Genomic DNA, 26,299 nt, shown 5'->3' with positions numbered 1-26,299 from the left:
ACACATATATACACGACCATTAGGATGCCAAAATATTCAGCCATTAGATTGCATTATATTGTTTTTACACCATCTGATGTCTGTAAACAGCGTTAATCACTTTGGATGAAAAATTGACCCTTGTCTGCTCAACAGTTTTCATGTATTGATTAGATAAAGCTGTCATAATCTAGGGCACTTAAACCGACACTCAGCTATCTGCAATTATATTTTACTGTAGGCGGGAAGCATAGTTGTCTTGTGCCTGCAGAACAAAAAATTCAGAGAACAGAAAAGAATTGGCATGGTAGGTTCAGTCATTGCCCAACATGCAATCATGTACATTTTACAGTGTTGGCATGACCTGTATATAGGCAACGAGCGCTGTACTACTGTGCTTCTTCCTGGACAACAGACTTTTAGACTTTGGCTGCTAGTAAATTCTCCTTATCCACAAGCAATCAGGCTGATCCAAGCACCGCTTTTGATAATTGAGCAGATGCTCTTTATCATGAGCAGAGGATATCCAACTTTAAGGAAAGTCTGTCTGAAAGAGCTTTTGCCTTTTTCCTCTAGGAAACGGAGTTACTCTATGACTGCATGTGCTCCAAAGTAACATATTGGAATGGAAGTTATTCGCTAATTTTTTAGCGTGGTTGTCTCAACAATGATGTACAGACCTCTGATTTCCCAACAATCTTGAATTGTCTACCCATCTGAGTGGAGCCCTTTTCTTTCAATTTTCTATCTGTTTGTTGATACCCCAGGCCTTTCTAGTTACTAAAGGAGTGTGCTGAAATTCTTAGTGCTGGTAGTAATCCAATGTCTCTGCCAGCAGGCTTCCTGTTCCAACATTGGTCAGAAGTGAATCAAGTCCACATGAGCCCCATGTGATACAAATTGTCTTTCATAGACTGGGAAACTGGGAACATACTGCTACTGGGAATGTGAGAGGCAGCTCCTTACCGTGCATGCAATGAAGGTTGAAGACCGGATGCCATCTTTCAGGCTTAAGAACAGTTCTACCCATTGTAGCCCTACCAGAGGTCTCAGGGTACCTTAAGCCTAATTTAGGATTTATAGCAGCAGTTCATCTGTAACACTAAAATAAGGAACTTCTGAGAAAAATTAGCCAGAGTTAACGGAATTTCTTATTTTTTTTAAATCACCAAATGAATAATCTGAAGGCATTTTATTAGTCTACAAACATTTGAACTGTACAATGTAACAGCTACCTGAATATAGAAGTAATTTAGGAAACTATGTACACTGGGTATCCTCAAATAGACAGGGTGGTAATTAAATACAAAAATTACAGAAAAAAATGTGTCCTTTGTTTCCAAATCCAGTGACATATTAGTGGAATATTTTATGTACAGTGTGAATGTTGTTTCTGGCATTGCTAAAACTTTGTACAGCCTAAAATGATTGACAGTCTACAACCTTCTAAATTCTATTGCTGTATATCAGGCGCATCTGTATACCTTCCCACCAAAGCTCAAGGAAATGGTTTCTTTCAGAAGCACTCAATGAAGTCACCTTTATACACACATTTACATGTATACAATGTGTCTCCAGTACAGTATAGTGTACAGTAGGTTCTGAGGTTTTAGATATAAGGCACTGTACTTGCCATTTCATAGTGACTATAAAGGTTAGAAAAGCCTGCCACAAAATTTATTTTTTTTATATGGTACTATAAGGCATTATGAGCACAGTGATCCCATTACTTTGTAACAGTATTTACTGCATGCAAAAAAAACTGTCCTGGTTAATGCATAGTTGTTAAGCATGTATATAATATAATGCTAAAACCTCAGGAAAAGAATTATTGTGATTGTTTCCCAAGAAATTATCTTAAAGGAAACATGTTATGACAGATATCAGAGCTGTCATTGCTAGCTTCTTTTAAAGGTGGTTGCTCTGGGAATCTAGTCCTGATACTAGCTTCAGCTAATAGCAAGTAACTAACCCAGACCTAGTTTTTTAGTCTAAATTCCCATCATACAAACATTACAGGCATCAAATTGATTACACAAATTTGTGGGGGACAGAACCTTTTGACATCCATAGGCCCATTTCATTAGGCTGCTTTTAATACTAGTATATGGTAAAAATAATGCTCATTTCTCAGAAAGGTGACATGAGTTCAGCTGTTAATGGGTCCACATGTTTGTTGACCATATACTTAATACACTGGAGAATGTAGATGGATGTGCAGCAAGTACCAATTATCATACATATAAAAACCTCTCCCCAAGCTTTAGTCATTACATTTCCGTTGTCACTATTCCTGAGTTGAGACGAATAGCATCCCTGTATTAAGTAAACCAGACTGTTAATATTGAATGTTTTATTGTAAATAACCTGGTCGGGGATTTGAATATGTCTCCGGCTTTGTCCTTCAGAAGTTTGATCCTTTTTCTAAGTCTTTCATTTAAATTTACGGTGTTAAATTAAAAGAGTTCCCCTGCACAGCAGGGAATAGATTGTTTCTCAATGACTTTGGTTCTGTGCCCAAGATGCTCGCCTCTTGTTGACCTGTGGCTCCTCTTGGACTCAGTGAACAGATAAGCATTTCTTCTAAGAGAACACGTCTTGTAAATGCAGCATATAGACGGTGACTATGGACTACCGTCAAGTAGCAGATCAGGAACAATGGCTTTGAATTATATCTTGCATCTTCTCACTCAAGCACAGGCATAGCTTGTGTCCTCCTCTCTGCAGTATGGAAGCATTGGTCTTTTTGCAAGGGCTCATCCGTGTTTCCTAAAAGTCTGAAACAGATAAAGATGGGCATACAGTTAGAATGTTTAGACGTTTTCTTTGTTACTTATTATCCCTTTAATATAGATATGCTGATCTTTGTTTAGACTTGACTGGTTTATGTGGAGTTATGTGTCAAATGTCAGAATTTTTGTGCAAAAGGTTTTACTATAAATTGAAATTTTTAAGTGATAGTAGTTAGCACCTAGCGGAGGGGGGGGGGGGGGGGGAATCTCTGTCTCTACCGGGAGAAGACATTGATTTTTGCTAGTGGCTATACTAGCTGCTAATGATATTCATATGTAAAATTTGGCAGGCTGGTTGTACCCAGGTTGATTAATCGATCAACTTGAGTACAGTCAGCCTTCCAATTCATGGTTCAAATCTCAGCCGGTTTCGGTTAATATTCGAACCATCTATGGCCGCCCTTAGTGGCTTCTTGTTTATGGCCCTTTTTTTAAAACCAGATCATTTATACAACTATTAGCACCACATAATTTACTTACTCTGTGGCATTCACTAAAGCAGGGATTCCCAAACTATGGCCCTGCAGTTGTTCAGGAACTACAATTCCCATCATGCCTAGTCATGTATGTGAATGAGTTTTACAATGCTTCATGGGATGTGTAGTTCTGCAATAGCTGCAGGGCCGTAGTTTGGGAATCCCTGTACTAAAGCCTTTGACTTCCTAGAGTTAATTTTACTGTTTTTCAAGATTACAAATTTCCTGTTTCTTACAAAACTCCACCTAACATTATTTTGTAATGCATGCTAGGTACTTTTACATTTGTCGCCAGAACAGATGCAGAGGGAAAATCTTTTTTTTTATTTACTAGAATGGACTTTGCAAAGTAAGTATACACTTTAGTAAATCAACCCTCAAATCTTAAACACGAATATGATATAGTTTAGAGTTTAAAAAATAGCCAGCCATTTTTAGTCACAATAAATCCACCAATTGGTAATAAACACTTGGATAAACCATACCTACCAGATGCTATTCAGAGGTTTTTGGTGCAGATAAATACACGCAAAACTGCACCTAAAATATGTGATGGGACAGATGTCATCATGCACTTTGTGGACCATTTCCCATGCACTGTAGCAAAAGTACTGTATTTTCTGGCGTATAAGACTACTTTTGAACATCAAAAAAATCCCCCAAAAATGGGAGGTCGTCTTATACGCCGAGTATAATATCTCCAAGGTAACCTAAGTATAAGTATTACACGGTAGATCATGTAATAGGGGGGTCGTCTTATACGCCCAGTCGTCTTATACGCCGGAAAATACGGTACACAAGTACACAGGTACACAAGAAGAACAATATATTGTATGAATACCACAGCTACAATTACTATGTACTAGCTAAGTATGTATTGTGTTTATGTCTAGCTCTATATTACATGGGTAATATAACTAAGTATTTATTGTTTTTATGTCTAGTTCTATATTACATGGGTAATGCATGTTTTATAGCACAAGTAAATGACAGCTTAGTTATATAGATGAAAGAAGAAACATGTTACAGTTCTTACCTGATCAAGAGGTAACATTAATGTCAAGGCCAAAGAATGAAGGCAAGAGAAAAGAACAGGAATAGAAATAGAAACTAAAGAGGAAGAAGAAAAGCAAAGTGTTTAGAACAAATTGAAAGGACTGTATGTTATATATAAGAAAACAAACTTGTGTAATGCAATATAGCAATCCATAGCTAATAGCATAATGTTTGTTCTCGGCAGTGGTTATCTCTCCTCAGCAAGGCTAAGCTCCACCTTGGCAATTTTAAACAGTGAAAGTATATCTAAATCCAAAACTTTCTTTTGTTGTTGTTAGTTTTGAATAAAATATCCTGTGTTTCATTTCCCTGCCAAGTTTTTGTGTGTCTCCTATTTGTGGGATTTTCCTTTACTTCCTGTCTGGGAGACTAAAACTGGAAGTGAGGGGAAATTTCTCCAAAGTATGGTGAAACCTTTCTTACACATTTATTAGCAAAACAGGTATATTGAGAGTAAGTTTTTTCCTCTATTCCTGTTTTAGTGACAACTCAGAATTGTTGATTTTCAAACACCTTTAGTACTGGTTAGAATTGTCCCGAAGACAGATAAAATGGGTGAATCTCCCAAGTGGAGAGACAGACATTAGGAACCTAACAGGGGTATGAATCTTCTCTACTTTATCCAAAGCAAAAAATATATATATTTTTTGGTTGTAAAAACTTTAATAGACTTTGTGACAACTGAAATTTTCACCCATAAAGGTACAGGTATCTAAAGTAAAGCTGTATTTACCATTCAAAGCAATGGGTTCAATTTAATAGTGGTCCCACCAGCCACACACTTACATCTTCATTGCTCCCTGGCCATTTGGTTCTGCTGTCAGGAATGAATCCACCCCGTATAAGCTTAAAGTTTCTACTTAGACTTACACAGGACTGAGGACTCTCCTCCTTCAAGTGACAACATTGATGCTGTCAACACAGAGCAGCAGAGGAGTGAATAAAGGGGCCGCAGCCATTACAATAAACATATTACTGTGCCCCACAAACATTCTGAAAACTACTACACTTTCAAAGCAGGGTCTTCTCATGAGATCTGAGTGCTCAGCTTTCCAGAGATCTTGTGAGAAGGCCCATGATCCTCGCCTAGGTGCTCCGGAGAGAAGCTTTTTCTTCTACTGTTTGATATATTAGTATACATGCAATATGAAATTATCTGTGGGGAGAGGGGGTATAGCAGTTAAGCGAGTATTGCCTTTTGATGCACTGCCCAAGATGCTTTAGGGATAATTTTATTAACATTTTATTTTTCTAGGATTAGTCCACTTTCAAAAGCTTGCCACTGTTTAAAATGCCCATTTGTTTTATTATGAGAAGAGGATCTTTTATATCTTTAACAAAAAAAAAAATCTCTCTTTTGCTCTGTTTTTGCATGGCCCCCATGCTCGCCTGACCTAAATCCAATAGAACACCTCTGGGACATTATGTTTTCAGTTCATCCATCTGTTCAGGAGCTCAATGATGCCCTGGTCTAGATCTGAGAGGAAATACCCCAGGACACCACCTGTCATCTCATTAGGAGCATGGCCCGATGTTGTCAGGCATGCATACAAGCACATGGGGGGCCATACAAACTACTGAGTACCATTTTGAGTTGCTGCAATGAAATTTTAGCAAAATGGACTAGCCTGCTGCATCATTTTTTCACTTTGATTCTCAGGGTGTCTTTGAATTCAGTCCTCTGTAGGATGAAAATCTTTATTTCCATCAAACAATGTGGCATCCTTTTGTTCCGAACACATTACCCAGTCCATATCAGTATGGATTTTCAGCATGAAATTTTTCCCCATTGAGATCTGATGTGTTTTCCTGGTTCCTTTAATTTTTGGAGCAGTGTATATGGGGGCTGCCTCAGAGGGGGAGCGAGCACCACCGGATCACACAGAGTGGGGGGTCTCCCTCTGTGACACAGCTTGGATTTGAATTGCCCGGCAGCCGCAGTCAAATGAAGTCCCGCTTCCTGGCCTGGCTCCTATGACAGACAGCACACTGGTCCAATGCCAGGAAATTGAAGTATTGCGAAGTCTATCATAGAAGCGGGTCCAGGAGGCGGGACTTCATATGACTGCGGCTGCCGGGAAATTCAAATCCAAGCTGTGTCCCTCTCTGTGTGATCCAGCGGCACTCCTCTCTCTTATTCCCGTGCACTGGTGAGGCTGCACTTATGGGCACTATTCAGGCTGCATTGATGGGCACTTGTGAGGCTGTATTGATGGGCGATGGTGAGGCTGCATTGATGAGCCTGATCAAGCTGCTTTGATAGGCAGTGATGAGGCTGCATTAATGGGCACTGAAGAGGCTGCATTGATGGGCACAGATGAAGCGGCCCTGATGGGGTGGCACTAATGGGTAATAATAAGCTGCACTGGGATGCAGCACTGATGGGCACTGCTATGCTCTACTGATCTACTGATAGGCTGCATTGATGGGCAATGATGAGGCTGCAGTGATGGGCACTGATAAAGTTATATTTATTTTTAAAACTTAATTCTGAATAAAACATTTAACAGTGTCCTTTCATGAGACAACTTGTGAGGGCATGTTTAGAAGTGGAATTAGGGGTGGGGCAGGGTAGGAGTTGGGTGGGGCAACTGTTGGTGAGTAACTCTTAAGGCATGGCTAGCAGCTCAGGACTTGAAATTTTGAGCCCTGTATATATATATATATATATATATATATAAAGAATAGATGTCAAAAAGAGAGTTTTAGGGTACATACAATAAGAAACTAAGAGATTAAGATATAACACATGGCAAGGGACAATACTGGAGAAAATAATTCAATATTTAATACTTGACCCATGAGGTACTTATGAGTTTCCCTAGATCTTTGCTACTGACAGTTGAAAAATGTGCAGTACCTGGGTCACAGATAGCACCATCCACAGTTGTAGCAAGTAGGGTAAACAGTATTCAAAACTATTACATTTTCCTATAAGTAAGCATATTTTTACCAGATGGTTTGTATGTGGCAAATTTTACTTGCCATTTACCCAGGTAAACTTGCACATTCCCCTGTACCAAAACACGATTGAGCTACTTTTTTGCTTAGGATGTCTTTAATACTATAAACAAAATAGTATTTGTCTCAAATAGTAGTATATACTACATTTTAGGGAGCACAAAAGTCATATCGTGGGTACAAAAAACAATAACTTTTAAAACCAACCTTTTCCTCTAAGTCTTTAATCTGTCTCTTCTGAATATCAGTTTTATCCTCCAGATCCCGTATCCTCTGAAACAAAAGAAAAAATATGAATGACTGTACTCCACTGACCTGTAAATGACAGGACATTCTTTTGAGGAATAAAAGTAGATTTATAAACAAAAATAGGATTTTTGTCGTACTCAGTGTAAAATTATTTTCTTGGAGTCCATTTTGGGAAACAGGAAGTCAGCATGCTTCAGTTTTCAAACAAAACAGTACCAAGAGTATCATTATAAACAGAGTGATACAACACGTGATGGACTTCAAGAAGAGGGTTTTAGGCTCCATTCACACTTGTGTGACTTAACATGCAACTTTGGACACATAAAGTTGCAGGACAAGTCACAGCCCATGTATTTCAATGGAAGCTGTTCATCACATTCCAGTGATGTGACTTATGCAACTTTAAAAAGGTTGCTGCACTACTTAGATGCCACTTTCATGTTACTTGAGTGCCATAGACTGCAATGTAAGCTCTCAAAAGTCACATAAAAGTCACATCTTAATGTTATCAATATGACAGTTGTGCAACAGTCAAAGCCAAAGTCACATTCAAGTCGCACCCATTCAAAAGGTGTATCAAAATTGCATGAAAGTCTCAATACAAAGTCACAATGGAAATTGAACGACTTTGGAGTCGCACAAGTGTGAATCGAGCCTTAGGGTAAGTACAAAAATCATATTTTCTTTTTCATTCATTAAGGGACACAGGAAATCTAAAATGGAAATTCTTTAGGACATCCAAAAGCAGTTCAACTGAGCAAATAATAGCCCAATGTAAACAATAGGAAATGGGGACTGTGTGCAGCTTACAGAAAGAGCCACCTGAAGGAACTCAAATCCGAAGCTGGCATCAGATGAGGCAGCAGCATCTACCTGTTAGAATTTACAATACATGTGAATCAGGTGGTAGCCTTGCAAAGCTGGAAAATAGAGACCTGATGTTAAAAAGCTTAAGATGTGCTCACTACTCTAGCGAAGTGAGGCTTAACAGGAAAGGAGGGAAACTTTTCTTTGAGACTATAAGCCTGCACAAAGGTCTGTCCGAGCCACCTAGAAATTATGAAACAAGAAGCTGTGGTGCAATACCTGAAAAGAGTCTTCCTGAAAGAAAGAGTGGCTCACACAGCCCACATCACATACTAACAATGGAGAGGAATTCCCTTCTGCTGAACCAGAGCTGGACAGAGAGACATAGGGGTTCATTTACTAAAGGCAAGTAGACAATTATTTTTGCAATGTGCAGTTGCACTGTGCAAGTGCAATTTCTCCAGAACTTCCTAAATGAGGTATAGTTAACTTTACAGAGAATAACCCATCACATGCAAGAAAAATGTTTTTTTGCTTGAGCATGATTAGATGATGGAAGTCAGCAGAGCTTCTGCTCATTTACTAAGCTCTGGAACAACTGCTCTTGCAGAGTGCAGCTGCAGTTTGCAAAGCTTAGTGTATTTGTCTTCAGTAAATCAACCCCATAAACACAATATTCCTATTAACCCTCCTCTTATGTTAGAATTCCGTTACTATCCATGATGTTAGGGTCAGTTTTGACCCGTGTTTTAAATCAGCCATAAAATACCCTCTGAATAATTATTTATCATCAAATTTGTTTCTTACCTCTTGGTTACCTTGTTAGGCTTCTTTATCCTTGAAAAGATTGGTTTTAATATTTTTGGTGTGACCCCTAGACCTTTCTTTTGATAACATACCTCTCATTGTCAAATTTAAAAAATGGTAAAATAAAGTCAGCAACTCTGAAATGAATTTGTCCTATGTTTCTTCACTTTATTTAGAGAAGCAGACAAGCAGGAAAAGAGATAGGCCCCTCCCTAACTACAGCTCACAGGGTTGAGAGGGGATTGGCTGTCACTGTTACTAAGCAGAGAGAGTGTTTATGATTTCAGTTTTGGCACTTATTAGTGTCCTAAAATCCTATATTATAACTGGGTCAGAATTGACCCTAACACCATGAACGTCTTAATTTTCACCACAGTATTTTATAATTTAGTGAAAAGGATTATTTTTCTATTACATTGTTTAAATAGAGGTTCCTGACAAAGTAAAAAAATCTTGATGCAATAAACAAATTTATGTGATACTTATAGACATTCAAAACCTGAAAACGGGTCAGTTTTTACCCTAACACAAGAGGAGGGTTAAGATGAAGACTACCTTGGGAAAAAAGGAAATACTGGGCCACAACATCAACTGCAGGGCCATAAAAGGTTACTTGCAGGATAAAGCCACTAGCTCAGACACTGTGACAGTCACAGGAAAAACAACATTGTGGATCAGTAGAGAGAGGAATGTCTCCGATAGGTTCAAACAGAGGTCTCCGAAGTGCCAAAAGAAATAGATTAAAATCCCACAGAGTCAAAGAGGATTGGCCTTGGGGGACTACTTGGGAGAACCCCTGCACAAAGGTCTAATGCAGAGGGTGAGAAGCTAATGGTTTGTGAAATAGAAGGAAAAGTGCAGTGACTTGACCTTTGATGTTGCTGAGAGCCAAACATTGGTCAACACCCAACTGTAGGAAGGAGAAGATCTGTCCCACGGTGGGGTTCTCCTATAGACCATGCTACATATGTGAAAAATAGTCTTATGGACTCTACTGTACACGTTGTTAGTCTTCAACCCTTGTATAGTGTGTGAGGGAGGTTGAAATGAACAGTTTCAGTCTCAAGTTTGGAGTCCTCCTCTAGACCATGCTACAGGAAAAGTTCACATATCAGTCTATGCCATCTGGTCCAGGTGCTTTGTTCACCTTTATTCTGTCTAAATATTTCTGGACCAGATCAATTTTGAGCCATAATGGATAATATGGGGCTGTGTCAACATCATCCCCATTATGGACATTTCCCCCCCCCCCCCCCATACTCCCTTGTATACACAGAGCTAAAGAAGGTATTTAATCAATGTGCCTTCTCTTTGCTCCATTTACCCACTCCATATTATTTTGTAAAGGGCCTACATGCTCAGACCTGACCTTTTTACGTTTCATATATTTGAAGAATTTATTTGGGTTTGTCTTACTCTCTTTTGCTATCTGTGGTTCATTTAGAATTTTTGCGGCCTTGATTTCCTTTTTAAATATTCTGTTATATTATTTGTAATATTTAAATGATGATAGTGTTCCTTCATATACATTTTTTAAAGTTTTTTTATCATTTATAGCATTTTTTACTTTTGCAATGAGCCATATAGGTTTTATTTTTAGCCTTTTAAACTTTGGAATATATTTTGCAGTGTGTTCACATACAGTCTTTTTGAAGAATTCCCATTTCTGTTCTGTGGTCATCAGTGCCAACATTGGACTTGGAGAACAGCCCTTAGCCTTGGAAATATTGCGCTCTTAAAGTTTTAGTGTTTTTATCTTTCCAGTATGTGCTTGTTTTTTACAGCTAACATTAAATTAAATCATGTTATGGTCACTGTTACCCAGATGTTCTTTATATGAATATTGGTAATAAAGCTCGGCATGGTTTGAGATTACCAGGTCCAGGAGAGAATAATTTCTATTTGAGGCCTCTATGAACTGTGCCATAAAAGTGTCTTGTAATAGGTTTATCCATTTTTGCCCTTTAAATGTTCCTGCAGTGCCATTAACCCAGTCAATCTCCAGGTAGCTAAAATCCCACATTATTATCACTGTCCCAGCCCCTGAAGCCCTTTCTATCTGTGCAAGGAGCTGGGTCTCTACCTTCTCATTAACACAGCGTGGCCTGTAACAAACTCCAATGATTACCTTTGTAGTACACATGCCCACATGCAATTCCACCCATAATGCTTCAGCCTCATCACGCTCTCCATCAACTGGTTCTCTTTCACACTCACTTTGAGATCACTTCTCACATAAAGACAGACACCACCACCTTTCTGTTTTACCCACCCTGTCTCTCTGAAAGAGAGCATAGCTAGGAAAATTAATAGCCCAGTCAAGTGAAGAATGAAGCCATGATTCAGCATTACCAATTAAATCATAGTTCTCTTCATGCACCAAAGCTTCCAACCCACCATTTTTTTTTTTTGAGTACAAATAGCACCATTCACAATGATTGTTTGTAACAGGGGAACCTTCTGGGAACACCATTATTGGAATCTTACCTGGTGAGCTTGTTGCAGAAGCTCCATCCTTTCCTGAAGGATCTGACAGTCAAACTCTCTGCTTTTTCTCAACATTTGTCTTCTGAGCTTTTCCACAGCCATTCTGAGCTCATCTTGCTGCTTGTCATTTAGAAGCTCTCCAAACTTAATGACTGTTTCTTGCTGCAGTGCATTATAAAGTGTGGCCTCCAGTTCTTGGATTCGCTGTTCAATCAGCAGTCAGAGACAATGAAAATACAGTCAGTGCTAGCTGTAATAATTATTGGTCACATGAAATGATCAGTTATGCAATAGTAGTAAAGTGTATCAAAACCCAAGAACAACATTTGTAATATATTGCAGCTTATCAGTCCTTAGATGTGGAGCTTGCATTCATTTTCATGTTTTAGGCTGCAGGCTTTTTTCCTTTTTTTCACCTGGTAATCCTGCTAAAAACACACTTCCTGTCCTAGGGTGAGACACTTGCTCACCCTACTGTACTGATAGAGAAGCAGCACTGTAGTTCTAAGACAGGAAATGTGTGTTAAGTGTACCTTCACATGTTGTGGGGATGAGGAGAGGGAGAGGTAGTATTTAACACATTTCCTGCCCTAGTGTGACATTGCTGCTTCATGGAAGAGGAACAGTATTTACTAACCACATGGTACTGAGTAATTCCTAGACCATTACCTTTTGGGCAATCTCATAACTACTTTAGTAAAAATGTGACAACTAAACACAACTGCAGTTGTACTTGAGATGCTCAATGTTTTACTGGGGGTCACAGGGAAGTCTGGGACCCAAGTAAAATCCTTTGACTATAGGCTACCCCAGCTGGACTATCATTTACAGGATACCAGTCTCTGCAGTACTCCCAAATTGGGAGAAAGCCAACTAACCTATTAGTATGTTTTGAATTTTATCATGGAGTGCTTGCGCTAGGCCTTGCTCAGGAGAGTGGCGAGTTGTATTTTGCAGACTCAACTCTACAATTTTTCTGCAGCTATGCTTTTTCTGGCCAAATGTAAGGACGTATAAGGAAACAGAGTAATTAATAGAGAAGCCATTTAGACACAGTACAAACTGTGGTGTGCACATGGAGGCATTAAAGTGTCACTAAACCGACATCAAAAACTATCAAATGGTGTATTACATGCTGTTCATATTCACTCAGTCACTATGAAATAAGTTTTCTGTATTCTGCAAAAAACCTTGTTGATCCTGCTGTTCGCTATCTCCACCTTCTGTCCATGTCCCCAATTCAGCTAGGGATTATGCAGCTGTGGTAGCAACTCTGCACATGCTCAGCTTTCAGTGAGTTTCTATGCTGAGCATTTCCTCCCTATCACATCAGTGCAGCCCATGTGAGTATAGAGTCACACATGTGGGCGTATACACAGTGGTAAATGAAATCCCACTCCCTCCTTTCTCCTCCAAGCCCACTAACCAACTAAACATAATGGGGGTGGGATATTACATGTAGATTGACGGAGGCTTCACTTCCCTCATATTCTAAGACACAGGCTTGAGGAGCATGACACAGCCTGTGACTGGCAGAAATCCACCCACATCATGTTATTTCCACAAAATAATAAAGATTTGAAAATATATATTTGTATGCCAATTTAACCACTTAAGCCCCGGAGGATTTGGCTGCTAAACGACCAGAGGGTATTTTGCGATTCGGCACTGCGTGACTTTAACGGACAATTGCGCGGTCGTGCGACGCTGTACCTAAACGAATTTGGCGTCCTTTTTTTCCCACAAACAGAGCTTTCTTTTGGTGGTATTTGATCACCTGTGCGATTTTTTGATCACGCGCTATAAACAAAAAAAGAGCGTAAATTTTGCAAAAATAGCAATATTTTTCCCTTTTTTTTATATGAAATTCCCCCAAAAAAAAAATGTAAAAATCAAAATTTTTTAATATTTTCGGCCAATTTGTTTTATGCTACCTATGTTTGGTAAAAAAAAATCGCAAAAAGCGTATTTTGATTGGTTTGCGCAAAAGTTATTGCGTTTACTAACAAAGGGAAAGATTTTTGTCATTTTTGTTGTTTTTTTTTTTAACGCATAATGGCGACGATCTGCGATTTTTTTTGCGGTACTGCGACATTGCGGCGGACAGATCGTACCCTTGACTGACATTTTTGACACTTTTGGGGTTACCAGTGACATTTCTACAGTAATCAGTGCTATATATATGCACTGTTACTGTAAAAATACACTGGTAGTGAAGGGGTTAACTTTATTTGAGAGGGAGGGGCTGTGTGTGTCCCTAGGGGCGTGATTCTAACTGTGATTGGCTGTGGCTTCAACTGTATGCAGAGTGATCAATGGATCTACATAGTAGATCCATGTGATCATCTCTCATACAGAGAGGAGAATGACAGGCAGCTTGTTTACACAAGCTGCCTGACTTTCTCCCTCTCCCCCGCCGATCGCAGAGTGGCCGGCGGCGATCGGGTCCGCCGGTCACACGCGCGGGGGGGTCCGTGACCACGCGGGAGCGGGAGCGCGCCTCCGGCGGCGCGCGCTCGCTCCCTAAACCCTCACAGGCGAGCGACGTAGACCTACGTCACTTTGCCTGTGAGGGGCTGACCGCCGCCGTAGATAGTCGTGCGGCGGTCGGCAAGTGGTTAAAACAGTTTATTGCTTTTATTTATTTATTTTTTTACTCTGAATTTATTTTGAACTTGTGACCAGCAGCAGAGGACTAGAGGCTCCTCCTGCTTATGTTTCCCTGCAGACAGCCTGGAAAAGAGCTGGGTCATGTGACAGCTGTATATCAATTTGAATAAAGGTACTTAGATGTTTTTTAAATTAGAATAATTACAGTGCCATCATCCACATACAGAAATAGAAGGGACAATGTCAATAAAACAGTGTGTGTTTATTATCACTCGAATGTGCTAATTTCTTATGCCTACACTCACGCGTGCTGTATCTGAATTTAGCTCCATTAATCCATAAAGAGAAGGAAACCTATCAGCTACGCAGAAAAGCAATGTAGCTAAGTAAATCCAAAGTGAGAGCTGCCTGCCTAAACAAAACAGTTTATTGCCAAAGCTTAACTGAATATTCTGAAGTTAGAAGCTGATTGGCTACCATGCACAACTGCACCAGATTCTGAGTGCACCAGTTTTAGTAAATCTTCCCCTTAGAGTCAAGTTGAATAAGCAAGTGACATGTGAACCCAGCTAGCCTTTTTACTAGATTTTGAACCTTATTCAAGTCTCCCAGCTTTCCCTGTTGCAACTGTTACTTTTCTACAAAAGTTGAGAACTTTTCTTGGCTGCACCAAAATCTTTTGGATTGCACAACAATCTCCATAAATATGGTTTATGTATGAAAGTATATAATACACTCACCAAGTATGCCTGGTCCAGAGCTTGTTTTCTATAATCCAGTTCTTCTTCTAAATAACCCTTGAGCTTGCAGAACTGTTCCTAAGGGAGTCAAACCGCATAAAACAGTGAACCTGTGTTAGCAAGCTGTTGCCATATTTCAGAATGCAAATTTACCCGCTAATTACTCAGAAAACTCCAGCCCGCTTCTTTCAGAAAGTGGTAAAGCTTCAGACCCTGGCCAAGCCACTGAGCTGGCATGGACCCTAGCTGGGGGCATAGCCAAACTATTGAGTGCAATTACAACCTATGTAATCTTACTCTGATGGAGATAGAAATATATTGTTTCAGTGAATGGAAAACCTAATATGTTGCTGTTTTTTTAAAAAGTAAGTTTTGCTGCTCTTCACATTTTTATATGTGAATTTTATATGGCTTGACAGCTCTTCCTTTTCATATAGGGCAGTATATTCAGTAAGTCCTATGATGTTACATCCCTTTCCCTTATACCTCCTGCAGAGAATAGAAGCTGTAGGAAAACATCTGAAACCAGATAAGACCATTGAGAGCCAAACAGGACTAAAGCCAGACTAAATATTTTTTTTTCTGGGCCTTTGTCTCCAAACCCCCTATTTTATTTTTATTTATTACAGGTACCTATATAGCACCGCCAATTTCAAACTCAGGAATAACTTCTACAGACAGAAACATAACTGTGCCTTCCGTTCCTGCACCAAGGGATGGAATTATGGGACTAGGACAGTGTGATTCCATACGTTTTACACCTCCCATCCTGTCCTTGGACAATCAACATCTGTCTTGAGTCTTGACACATTGCATGGAGATTTTATTAAGGTGACTAACTGTGATGCTATAAATGCACAGGTATGTACTAACACCCATTGGAAATGCAAAAGCTGTTTGATAAGCTGGAAAACATATTCAGCTTTACAGAAAAAGTTATTTTGAAATTCACTAATACTAGCTAGAACAAATTTCAGGTCACATGGTTGCTCAGTTTGGAAGCATCACAAAAATTGTTATCAATGATGGACCCAAGTTCTTGTGCAGTGGACAAAATACGGATGAAGGAATGAAGTGGTGTCTTAAATCTTGGCAGTCTGTTAAAGCTTACCATATCACTCTCCAACTCCATCATCTTCCGATGTAGGGCAGCTTCTGCTCCTTCTATCTGCTGTATCCACTGCAAGATAACCAAGTAAATACCAGCTCTTTTAACTAAAGGTATATATATATATAAGTATATGTCTACTCTTAATTCAACAGCAATTCATATGAAAATTAATACAAAATAATGTTATGTTTTCTTTTATGAAACAGTTTAGAAGTAGCGTTTCACTTTTTTTTAATACTTCAAGATACCAGACTTATACAATATCTCACAAAAATGAGAACACCCCTCACATTTTTGTAAATATTTTGTTATATCTTTTCATGTGACAACACTAAAGAAATTACACTTCTCTACAATGTAATACAATGTAAAGTAGTGAGTGCACAGCTTGTATAACAGTGTTTTCTGTCCCCTCAAAATAACTCAACACACAGCCAATAATGTCTAAACCTCTGGCAACAAAAGTGTGTACACCCCTAAGTGAAAATGTCCAAATTGGGCCCAATTAGCCATTTTCCCTCTCCAGTGCCATGTGAATCGTTAGTGTTACAAGGTCTCAGTTGTGAATGGGGAGCAAGTGTGTTAAATTTGGTGTTATCGCTCTCACTCTTCCATACTGGTCACTGGAAGTTCAACATGGCACCTCAGGGCAAAGAACTCTCTGAGGATCTGAAAAAAGAATTGTTGCTCTACATAAAGATGACCTAAGCTATAAAAGATTGCCAAGACCCTGAAACTGAGCTGTAGCACAGTGGCCAAGACCATACAGCAGTTTAACAGGACAGGTTCCACTTAGAAAAGGCCTCACCATGGTCAACCAAAGAAGTTGAGTGCACAGGCTCAGCGTCATATCGAGAGGTTATCTTTGGGAAATAGACGTATGAGTGCTGCCAGCATTGCTGCAGAGGTTGAAGGAGTGGGGGGTCAGCCTGTCAGTGCTCAGACCATACGCCGCACACTGCATCAAATTGGTCTGCATGGCTGTCATCCCAGAAGGAAGCCTCTTCTAAAGATGATGCACAAGAAAGCCCGCAAACAGTTTACCGAAGGTAAGCAGACTAGGGACATGGATTACTGGTACCATGTCCTGTGGTCTGATGAGACCAAAAAAAAAGTATTTGATTCAGATGGCGTCAAGCGTGTGTGGCGGCAACGAGGTGAGGAGTACAAAGACAAGTGCGTCTTGCCTACAGTCAAGCATGGTGGTGGTAGTGTCATTGTCTGGGGCTGCATGAGTGCTGCTGGTACTGGAGAGCTACAGTTCATTGAGGGAACCATGAATGCCAGCATGTACTGTGACATACTGAAGCAGAGCATGATCCCCTCCCTTAGGAGACTGGGCCGCAGGGCAGTATTCCAACATTATAACGACCCCAAACACACCACCACAACAAAAAAACTGAATTTCCTGGGACTTTGAAGGGCAAAAGGGTAGAAGATGTAATAATCAGTAATAATACAAATAATAAAAATACGTCTGTGAAAACGCCCGGAAGAGGAGGGCGAAACGCGTCGACGCACTTCCGGTCTACGTCCTAGCGATACGTCACTTCCGGTGCGGTGGAACGCACGCCGAAACCACGGGGCGTTCTAGCGGCACCTGCTACCAGGAAGGACGAGATTTTTAACCTATATGCCTTTAACTTAGCAACGAAATGTGAGTTTATTTTCATTATTTTGCACAATAAAAAACCTTTTATCGGATTTACACTATATGAGCATCCTTTTCTCCAATACATGTATCGGGGCATTTACATCTGTGGAGATACATTCGCCTTGGAGGAGTTGTAATAGCCGGTTCCTTACTAGGACATAAGCCTTGTCGATCTCTATTGCTATACAGCATAGGGGTCACCATTGTCTGGTAAGTGAACACCCAAAGGGGGAGGTCCGGCACTGGCTCACTGCACCACAAAAGATTGCATGTTTTGTGCACTCTCTTCCTGGCACCCCAGCACCTTTGTGAGACATTTTTGGGACTGGGTACATCTTATCATCTACTGAGATCTTAAACAACTATTACATCTGGACTGGCACTTTATATTTATATATTTTAATTATATTTATATAGTATATGTTTATATGGTTTCTACACCCCATTTTTTGCACACAATTGCACGGTGCACTTTATGAGTCTTTTAAGTAGAACGTAATCACTTTACTATCATACATTATTGTTTGCGCTGTGATATATTTTTCTCGTAATAATCAGTAATAGATGAAAAAGATAAATAAACAAAAATATAAATTTTGTTTGAGCAAGAACCTTAAAATTCAGACATATGGCGCTAATAAGTGCCACAATAAATTAAAAACAGTGTTTTGACATGGTAGTGCAAACAGTGGCATTCATAATAAACAGCTCACAACACGGACAGCTGAGACCCAACGCGTTTCATAGGCTCCAGTAAAGTATTTACAAACACACCTCCAAGATGACTACTGCCTTGTAAAGAAGCTGAGGGTAAAGGTGATGGACTGGCCAAGCATGTCTCCAGACCCAAACCCTATTGAGCATCTGTGGGGCATCCTCAAACAGAAGGTGGAGGAGCGCAAGGTCTCTAACATCCATCAGCTCCGTGATGTCATCATGGAGGATTGGAAGAGGAGTCCAGTGGCAACCTGTGAAGCTCTGGTGAACTCCATGCCCTAGAGGGTTAAGGCAATGCTGGAAAACAATGGTAGCCACACAAACTATTGACACTTTGGGCCCAATTTAAACATTTTCACTTAGTGGTGTACTCACTTTTGTTGCCAGCGGTTTAGACATTAATGTCTGTGTGTTGAGTTATTTTGAGCAAATTTACACTGTTTTACAAGCTGTACACTCACTACTTTACATTGTAGCAAAGTGTTATTTCTTTAGTGTTTTCACATGAAAAGATATAATAAAACATTTACAAAAATGTGAGGGATGTACTCACTTTTGTCAGATACTGTATATACAGTATGTGTCCATTCTAATTCACCTTCAAACTGCCTTAAAAAAGGTTTAAAAAATATACAGTATGTGATTGCTAAATGTATAATTTTGTTCAAAGTGAAGTTTGCATAACATTAATTAAAAGTGCATTTAAAAATATGTTATTAGCATTGTATAGGGTTACTACTGTATTAAGGCAAATAAAAAAAATGGATGTTTTTGTGTAATTCCGGAGGTACAAACTATCGTTTTTTTTTTTTTTTCGTGTAACCCAGTGAGCTGGACAAAAAAAAAAAAGAAGGGTTTAGGAGGAGCCTCTGTACAGTCCAATGTTAGTACAGCGATCTCCCCCGCTGAGCTATTGTGTTCTGACAGACCTTTTTCAGTCATGCCCCTTCGACAGAGCCCAGCCATTCAGCCGGCTTCTGTTGGACTGACTGCTGTACACATGGGCCGAATGTTGGCTGGTTTCTATTGAACTGACCAATGCTGCCCGATACTCGGCCTGTGTTTACCCCCCTTAACTTATACTGTATAATTTGGTGTATCTTAATATCGGTCTTATTTGATAAGGCTCTAAAAAAAGAACAACATTTACAATTTTTTTGGGACCAATATACTTACGAATTCCAGCCTTCTAAGGATGAACATGATTGTAATCAGTGTAGATCAAGCACAATAAAAAAGGCTATTTGTTGTAGGTAGTAGCACTTTTCTCACTGTTCTTTTCTTACTAATTAAAAGCATATCCCACACTCTGACTGTATAAACAAAATTATATTATAACTCCTATCACAACAAACATGTATTAGTATATAAGTCCAAAGCCAATCTAATTTAAAGTGCTAAACCAGAACTTGATGGACAGAAAACAAAATCTGTTGTCAGGTAAATTGACTCTCATATATGTACAGTATTTCATCCATGTATTTAGCTGCTTGCCTGGAGTCCAACTTTAACTTTTGAAACAAAATCACAATGTATGCATTGCCTCATATACCTTTTTATATAGTGGAAATGTAAATGATTTATGAGATTGGATGAACCATAATTAGGGCATACATTTCTAATAGGCATTATGAATTTTCTACTGGCTTTAAAACTTTTCAACCAATAAATATTTTTTTTCATTACCTTCTCAGCCAGGGATAACACAGTACTAGCTTGAATAATGGCAACTTGTTCTTCATTTCTCAGATTCTGCAAAAATCAAAATTAGAAATAGTTGTTCATGTCAAATTATGACTTACCATACTTTCTCACCGAAGTAAGACCTGGTCCCCTGTAACTAGTATAAGTCAAAAATATAATTTTTAACATGTTATTTTTTTCTGCAATTATTAATTATTTTCTTTTTAATTAGAGATATTGAGGAAAAAATTGGGAAAAACATACGTCATTTTTAAAAGTTTTATTTGAAGTATATGTAAGCCCTGACCTTACCTAGTTACATACATAAGTTAAAAAAACAAAAAAAAAAAACAACTCCATCTAGTTAAACCAATAACAAAAAAACAACCATACAATCCCATATATACAATCCTATACCCACAGTTGATCCAGAGGAAGACAAAAAAGCCCAGCAAAGCATGATCCAATTTGCTCCAGCAGGGGAAGAAAATCCTTCCTGATCCCCCGAGAGGCAATCGGATATTCCCTGGATCAACTTTACCCATAAATATTAGTACCCACTTATATTATATACATTTAGGAAAGAATCCAGGCCTTTTTTAAAGCAATCTACTGAGCTGGCCAGAACCACCTCTGGAGGGAGTCTATTTCCATATTTTCACAGCTCTTACTGTGAAAAAACCTTTCTGTATTTGAACCTAAAAAAAAAGTGCCCCATTGTCCTCTGCTATAGCCTTAAAGTGAATAACTAAACACCAATTTCACCATATGGACCACTTATGTATTTATACACTTTGATCATATCCCCCCTCAATCTCCTCTTCTCAAGAGAGAATAATTTCAGTTCCTCCAATATTTCCTCATAGCTGAGCTCCCCCATGCCTCTTATTAGTTTGCTTGCCCTTCTCTGCACTTTCTCCAGTTCCCGATATCCTTTTCATATCTGGTCCCTTTTGCTCTGTTAAATATACCATTAAAAGTGTTTTTTCAATAAGTGCAAAAAATATTTATTGTGCCTAACAAAAGTTAAATATACATTGTTTCCCCATCCTCTGTTACAAAAAAAAAAAAATAATAAAAAAATATATATTTTACACTCACCCCATTATCCCCCAGAATGTCCAGCTGTTTGATTAGATCCGGTATATTGACATCCTAAAACACAAAAAAAAACCTGTTATTAAGAACACGTTTGAAGTGATTTGCTTTACCAAACCTACTGTTTTTCTAACCTGCAGCAAAATCAGCAGGATAGGTGGGCCACTTTGCTTGTCCATTGTATTTTCAATATTTCATGTTTGGGTGTTACATTGGTAGCATATATATATATATATATATATATATATATATATTTTTTTTTTTTTTTCAAGAAACAATATCATGCAATGCTTAGAAAGTCCCACTCCTCTATATGTTTTTCAAGGCTCATGATAAGATCAGTCAGCCATTGCTTGAAACAAATTATAAGAGCTAAGTTCAATCACTCAATTTTTTTATATTTTTCTGTTGCAGAACTTACAAGATAGAAGCCATCCTGCCTGCATCATATCAATAGTAAGATCTCAGCCCAGGTAGAGTTTTTGACTGGAGCTCAATAACAGGTTTTTAGGTTTATAATGATAAATTATATCACTTTTTTAAAAAATATACTGTTTTGTAAACTATGACAAGTTAGGAATTTATGCATGCAGACTAAAATTACTGAACCTTTAATATACAAAACATTTTAAGACCTAAAAGAATACTTGCATTTAAAGCAGAACCCCAGGTATGGATTTTCTTGCAAAAATGTAAATATTCATATGCCATACATGTGGGACCACTGAGGAAGCAGAGAATCACTGAAGTAAACAACCCTGCTACTAGATTGCCACTGTCTTTCGGGGCCCGTGCCTAGTGGCTTTCCATCTACATAGTGAACACAGAGGCTTGCTCGCTTATCAGGGGCACCATTCAATGAACACCTCACATTTTTCTCAATGAATGCAAAGCTTTCTCTGATTGGATGAGGTGGAGATTGTGACATCACCCCTCCATTTTTCCACCCCATCCAATCAGAGAATGCCTTTCATTCATCGAGAAAAATGCAAGATGCTCAGTGAATGGCACCCATAACAAAGAGAAACCCCCTACGTTCACTATGCAAAAGGAGGGGTCTTGTAAGACAGCAATGCTCACTGTAGTAACGGACCAATGCAACTAATCAATAAACTCCATACCTGGAGTTCAGCTTTAAAGCTGAACTCCAGGCAAAAAAAAAAGTTTTCCCTTGCAGTGGGGCTGTGCCTTCAGTGTACACAGTATTGCTAGTTTTTGTCTAGGGAAGAGATAAATGGAGATATACTTACCTGACCTTCCCCGCACAAGACCGGATCCTGGAGCTTCTGCGCCTCCTCGCTCTAGGGGTCTTGTCTAGTCCTGACGTCATCAAGCCCAGAGCAGGCTCCATAGACCTGCTCCAGACATGAGGATGCCAGGAACAGTCCACCGATGGATGGTGGACTGATCTTCCCTGCACAAGACCGGTTCCTGCAGCTTCTGCGCCCCCTTGCTCTAGTGGTCTTGTCTAGTGCTGGCATCATCAAGCCCAGACCATGCTTCATAGACCTGCTCCGGACATGAGGATGCCAGGAACAGTCCACGATGGATGGTGAGGCAGAGCAATTTGCTAGTGGAGTGGAGTATCAGGGGAGTATAAGGCATTTCTCCTCTCCCTTGGACAAAACAAGCACTTAACCCTTGCAGTGCAGGCACAGCCCCACTTCAAAGGAAAACTTTTTTAGTTGCCCGCAGTTGGACTTTAAGATAAAAAGAGAACATGAGTCAGTAATCACCCATCTACATTGCATGCTTCACAATTTACCTTGACACCTTCCTTCATGCAGTAGATCTGTAGTGCACTAACACCATCAGAAAATGGATGGATCTGAAGATTAAAGGGAGGAGACCTTCGCTCTCGCTCCTGTGAAAGGAATATAACAAACATGAATACTGAATTTGGCATGAATATATGACTCTAAATTGCAGATTAGCAAGGATTACATATACCAGCTAACACCTAACAATTATACCTACATGGCATACAGTATTGTATGTTGTGGTGCCAGTAATGATTATATTCCAAAGTGCTTCTGGTCTTTCAGGAGGTTGTATATTGTTTTGGTTAAAGGATTATTATTATGATTTTTTAACTACTCTTTTAACTACTGAAAGATTATTTAGACAGATCTCTTCTTTTGTGACCAATAAAGAACTCCATAACACCCATACTGATAACATAATTTGCAATATTGACTAGGCCCCGGAAACTGACCATTATAGAAATAAACAAAAACAATTGGATATTAATAACTGGGAACTATTTTATAAACCAGTCTTACTTCTAATTCCAGATTACGGAATTCCAACAGTTCATTCTGATCTCTGGCATCTTGCAGCTCTTGTTGAAGGCGATTATTTTCAGACTCCAGTTTTTCATTCTGAAAAAAGTGATTTTAACGACTATAGCTTCAGTAAGATTAAAAATAATATTCATTTATAATGAATATAGTTTTTATGATATAAAGGTATTGTGTTACAACTCCTGTTATAATGTAAATTCACATTTAGGTGTTTTGTAACATGTATGTCACAATATTTTTCTAGCTTTACTAGAGTTATATTTTTCATTTTCTTTTTAAAAGAAAGGTGGGAGGTAGGAGATGGGAGGATACAGGATGGCATAGCAAAAATAAGAGCTTTGAGGTAAAGTGTTTTACAAAATGTTGTCAACTGCGTACCAGTGTTGCCACATTTCTCATGTCCTAGTACAACATGCGATCCCAGGAATGTTAACCCTTTTTTAGAATGAGGTTCTATGGGATGAACATATCACCTGCTTACACAGCTACATTTCCCAGCTGTACCGACGTCCTGGTACCCTTTGTCCATGTACGATATGTGGGATCCCTTTCTCTGACATGCTCACCCATAGATGGCTTTACCTCCATCCTTGGAGGTCCACATCTAATCGTGACCACTTTCCCTATAAAATGACCACTGGAAAGAATTGAATATCTCTGATCTGCATGATCACAGTGCTCCCTCTAGTGGTTTGTAGGTATCACTAGGGCAAACATATTTTTCCAGTGGGATGGCTGCTGTGCAAGAGAGGAAGCATGAATATTTTTGCTAAAAACTGGAAGTGTTCTAGGAGTTCTTGCAAGTTATTTTACTCACAAAATAACTTTTATGCTATACTTACTTTCAGAAATCCATGTAAATGTTATATTTTTTATTTTTTGCTGTTCTCGCTTTCATGCATGCCCAAAGATCCCTTTATTGAAATCAACAAAGCCAGAATATAACTTTGACATACATAAAAAGAAAACATTAAAGGGCGGAGATAAAAAGTGTGGATCTTCTGAAGAAGCCATGTGGGAGAGTGGTGTAATGCATAAAGGGGGAACCAGGCGGCGTGTATCATTACTTGATCTGGATGCTGTGAGGCCCTGTTACTCTGTTCTATCATATTGCTTGTTTTTAACTGAAAAAATGTAAATGCATTTCCTTAAGCTTGGCTGATATTCTCTTATGCATTTTAACCACGATACTGCACTATTGGAGATTATTTCCTTTATTCTGAGAGTTCTGTGGAGTCATCCCAGCTGTGGAAGTTCTATCATCAGAGGAGGACGTGAGCAGAAGACCCACTATCTGGTGTACAGGATTGATTACCATTATGCTGTGTTGGCCTTTTTGAGGGTCTTGTCCTGAGGTGAGCGAGTATTTCACCTGGTGACGGTGCACTCTTGTTATATGGTGGAGCACACATTGAAATATGAAGGTGCACTGGAGCACTTTGTGTGTGGACTGTTGGGACTTTATTTATTTACCTAATATGTGTTACTGTTTATGTATCTTTCAATGTATCAAAGTTTATAGCAATTATATAGCACAGGAGTTTATTATTGAATGATTATTGGGCAGCGCTATCACAACTTATTTCTTTACTGATTGCATTGTATGTGGGAACACATTTAGTGATAGCAGCAGCCTCACTTTATACAGTATCTCACAAAGTGAGTACACCCCTCACATTTTTGTAAATGTTTTATTATATCTTTTTATGTGACAACACTGAAGAAATGACACTTTGCTACAATGTAAAGTAGTGGGTGTACACCTTGTATAACAGTGTAAATTTGCTGTCCACTCAGAATAACTCAACACACAGCCATTAATGTCTAAACCACTGGCAACAAAAGTGAGTACAACCCTAAGTGGAAATGTCCAAATTGGGCCCAAAGTGTCAATATTTTGTATGGCCACCATTATTTTCCAGCATTGCCTTAACCACAGGTTGCCACTTGAGTCCTCTTTCACGCCTTCATGACGACATCACAGAGCTGGTTGATGTTAGATACCTTGTACTCCTCCACCTTCTGTTTGAGGATGTCCCACAGATGCTCAATAGGGTTTAGGTCTGGAGACATGCTTGACCAGTCCATCACCTTTACCCTCAGCTTCTTTAGCAAGGCAGTGGTCGTCTTGGAGTTATGTTTGGGGTCGTTATCATGTTGGAATACTGTCCTGCGGTCCAGTCTCTGAAGGGAGGGGATCATGCTCTGCTTCAGTATGTCACAGTACATGTTGGCATTCATGGTTCCCTCAATGAACTGTAGCTCCCCAGTGCTGGGAGCACTCATGCAGCCCCAGACCATGACACTTCCACCACCATGCTTGACTGTAGGCAAGACACACTTGTCTTTGTACTCCTCACCTGGTTGCCGCCACACACGCTTGACACCATCTGAACCAAATACGTTTATGTTGGTCTCATCAAACCACATGGTTCCAGTAATCCATGTCCTTAGTCTGCTTGTCTTCAGAAAACTGTTTGCAGGCTTTCTTGTGCATCATCTTTAGAAGAGGCTTTCTTCTGGGAATACAGCCATGCAGATGCAGTGTGCGGCGTATGGTCTGAGCACAGATAGGCTGACCCTCTGCCCCTTCAACCTCTGCCGCAATGCTGGCAGCACTCATATGTCTATTTCCCAAAGACAACCTCTGGATATGACGCTGAGCACGTGCACTCAACTCCTTTGGTCGACCATTGCGAGGCCTGTTCTGAGTGGAATCTATCCTGTTGAACGGCTGTATGGTCTTGGCCACCGTGCTGCAGGTCAGTT

At 39.4% G+C, this 26,299-nt stretch overlaps 1 protein-coding gene across 2 annotated transcripts in view; it reads right to left on the bottom strand.

Annotated features, from left to right (window-relative positions):
• Nucleotides 1–2,317: 2,317 nt before the first annotated feature.
• JAKMIP2 (janus kinase and microtubule interacting protein 2) overlaps nucleotides 2,318–26,299 on the bottom strand; it is a 179,277-nt gene continuing 155,295 nt past the window's right edge. The window contains exons 14-23 of one of the 2 annotated variants that reach the window (XM_082254241.1): nucleotides 23,510–23,608; nucleotides 22,993–23,091; nucleotides 21,231–21,284; nucleotides 20,133–20,198; nucleotides 16,076–16,144; nucleotides 14,965–15,042; nucleotides 11,615–11,818; nucleotides 7,472–7,537; nucleotides 4,284–4,357; nucleotides 2,318–2,756 (exon numbers count right to left, since the gene is read on the bottom strand). In XM_082254241.1, coding sequence (XP_082110367.1) covers nucleotides 4,307–4,357; nucleotides 7,472–7,537; nucleotides 11,615–11,818; nucleotides 14,965–15,042; nucleotides 16,076–16,144; nucleotides 20,133–20,198; nucleotides 21,231–21,284; nucleotides 22,993–23,091; nucleotides 23,510–23,608 — 786 coding nt within the window. In that variant the 3' untranslated portion in view covers nucleotides 2,318–2,756; nucleotides 4,284–4,306. The remainder of the gene's footprint in view (nucleotides 2,757–4,283; nucleotides 4,358–7,471; nucleotides 7,538–11,614; nucleotides 11,819–14,964; nucleotides 15,043–16,075; nucleotides 16,145–20,132; nucleotides 20,199–21,230; nucleotides 21,285–22,992; nucleotides 23,092–23,509; nucleotides 23,609–26,299) is intronic. The other variant, XM_082254242.1, reaches the window with a different exon arrangement.

The sequence above is a fragment of the Pelophylax lessonae genome (assembly GCF_965119305.1).
Source record: "Pelophylax lessonae genome assembly, chromosome: 4".
Taxonomy (NCBI): Eukaryota; Metazoa; Chordata; class Amphibia; order Anura; family Ranidae; genus Pelophylax; species Pelophylax lessonae.
Note: the sequence above shows the minus strand (reverse complement) of the source record. Positions and strands in the feature narration are given on the sequence as shown.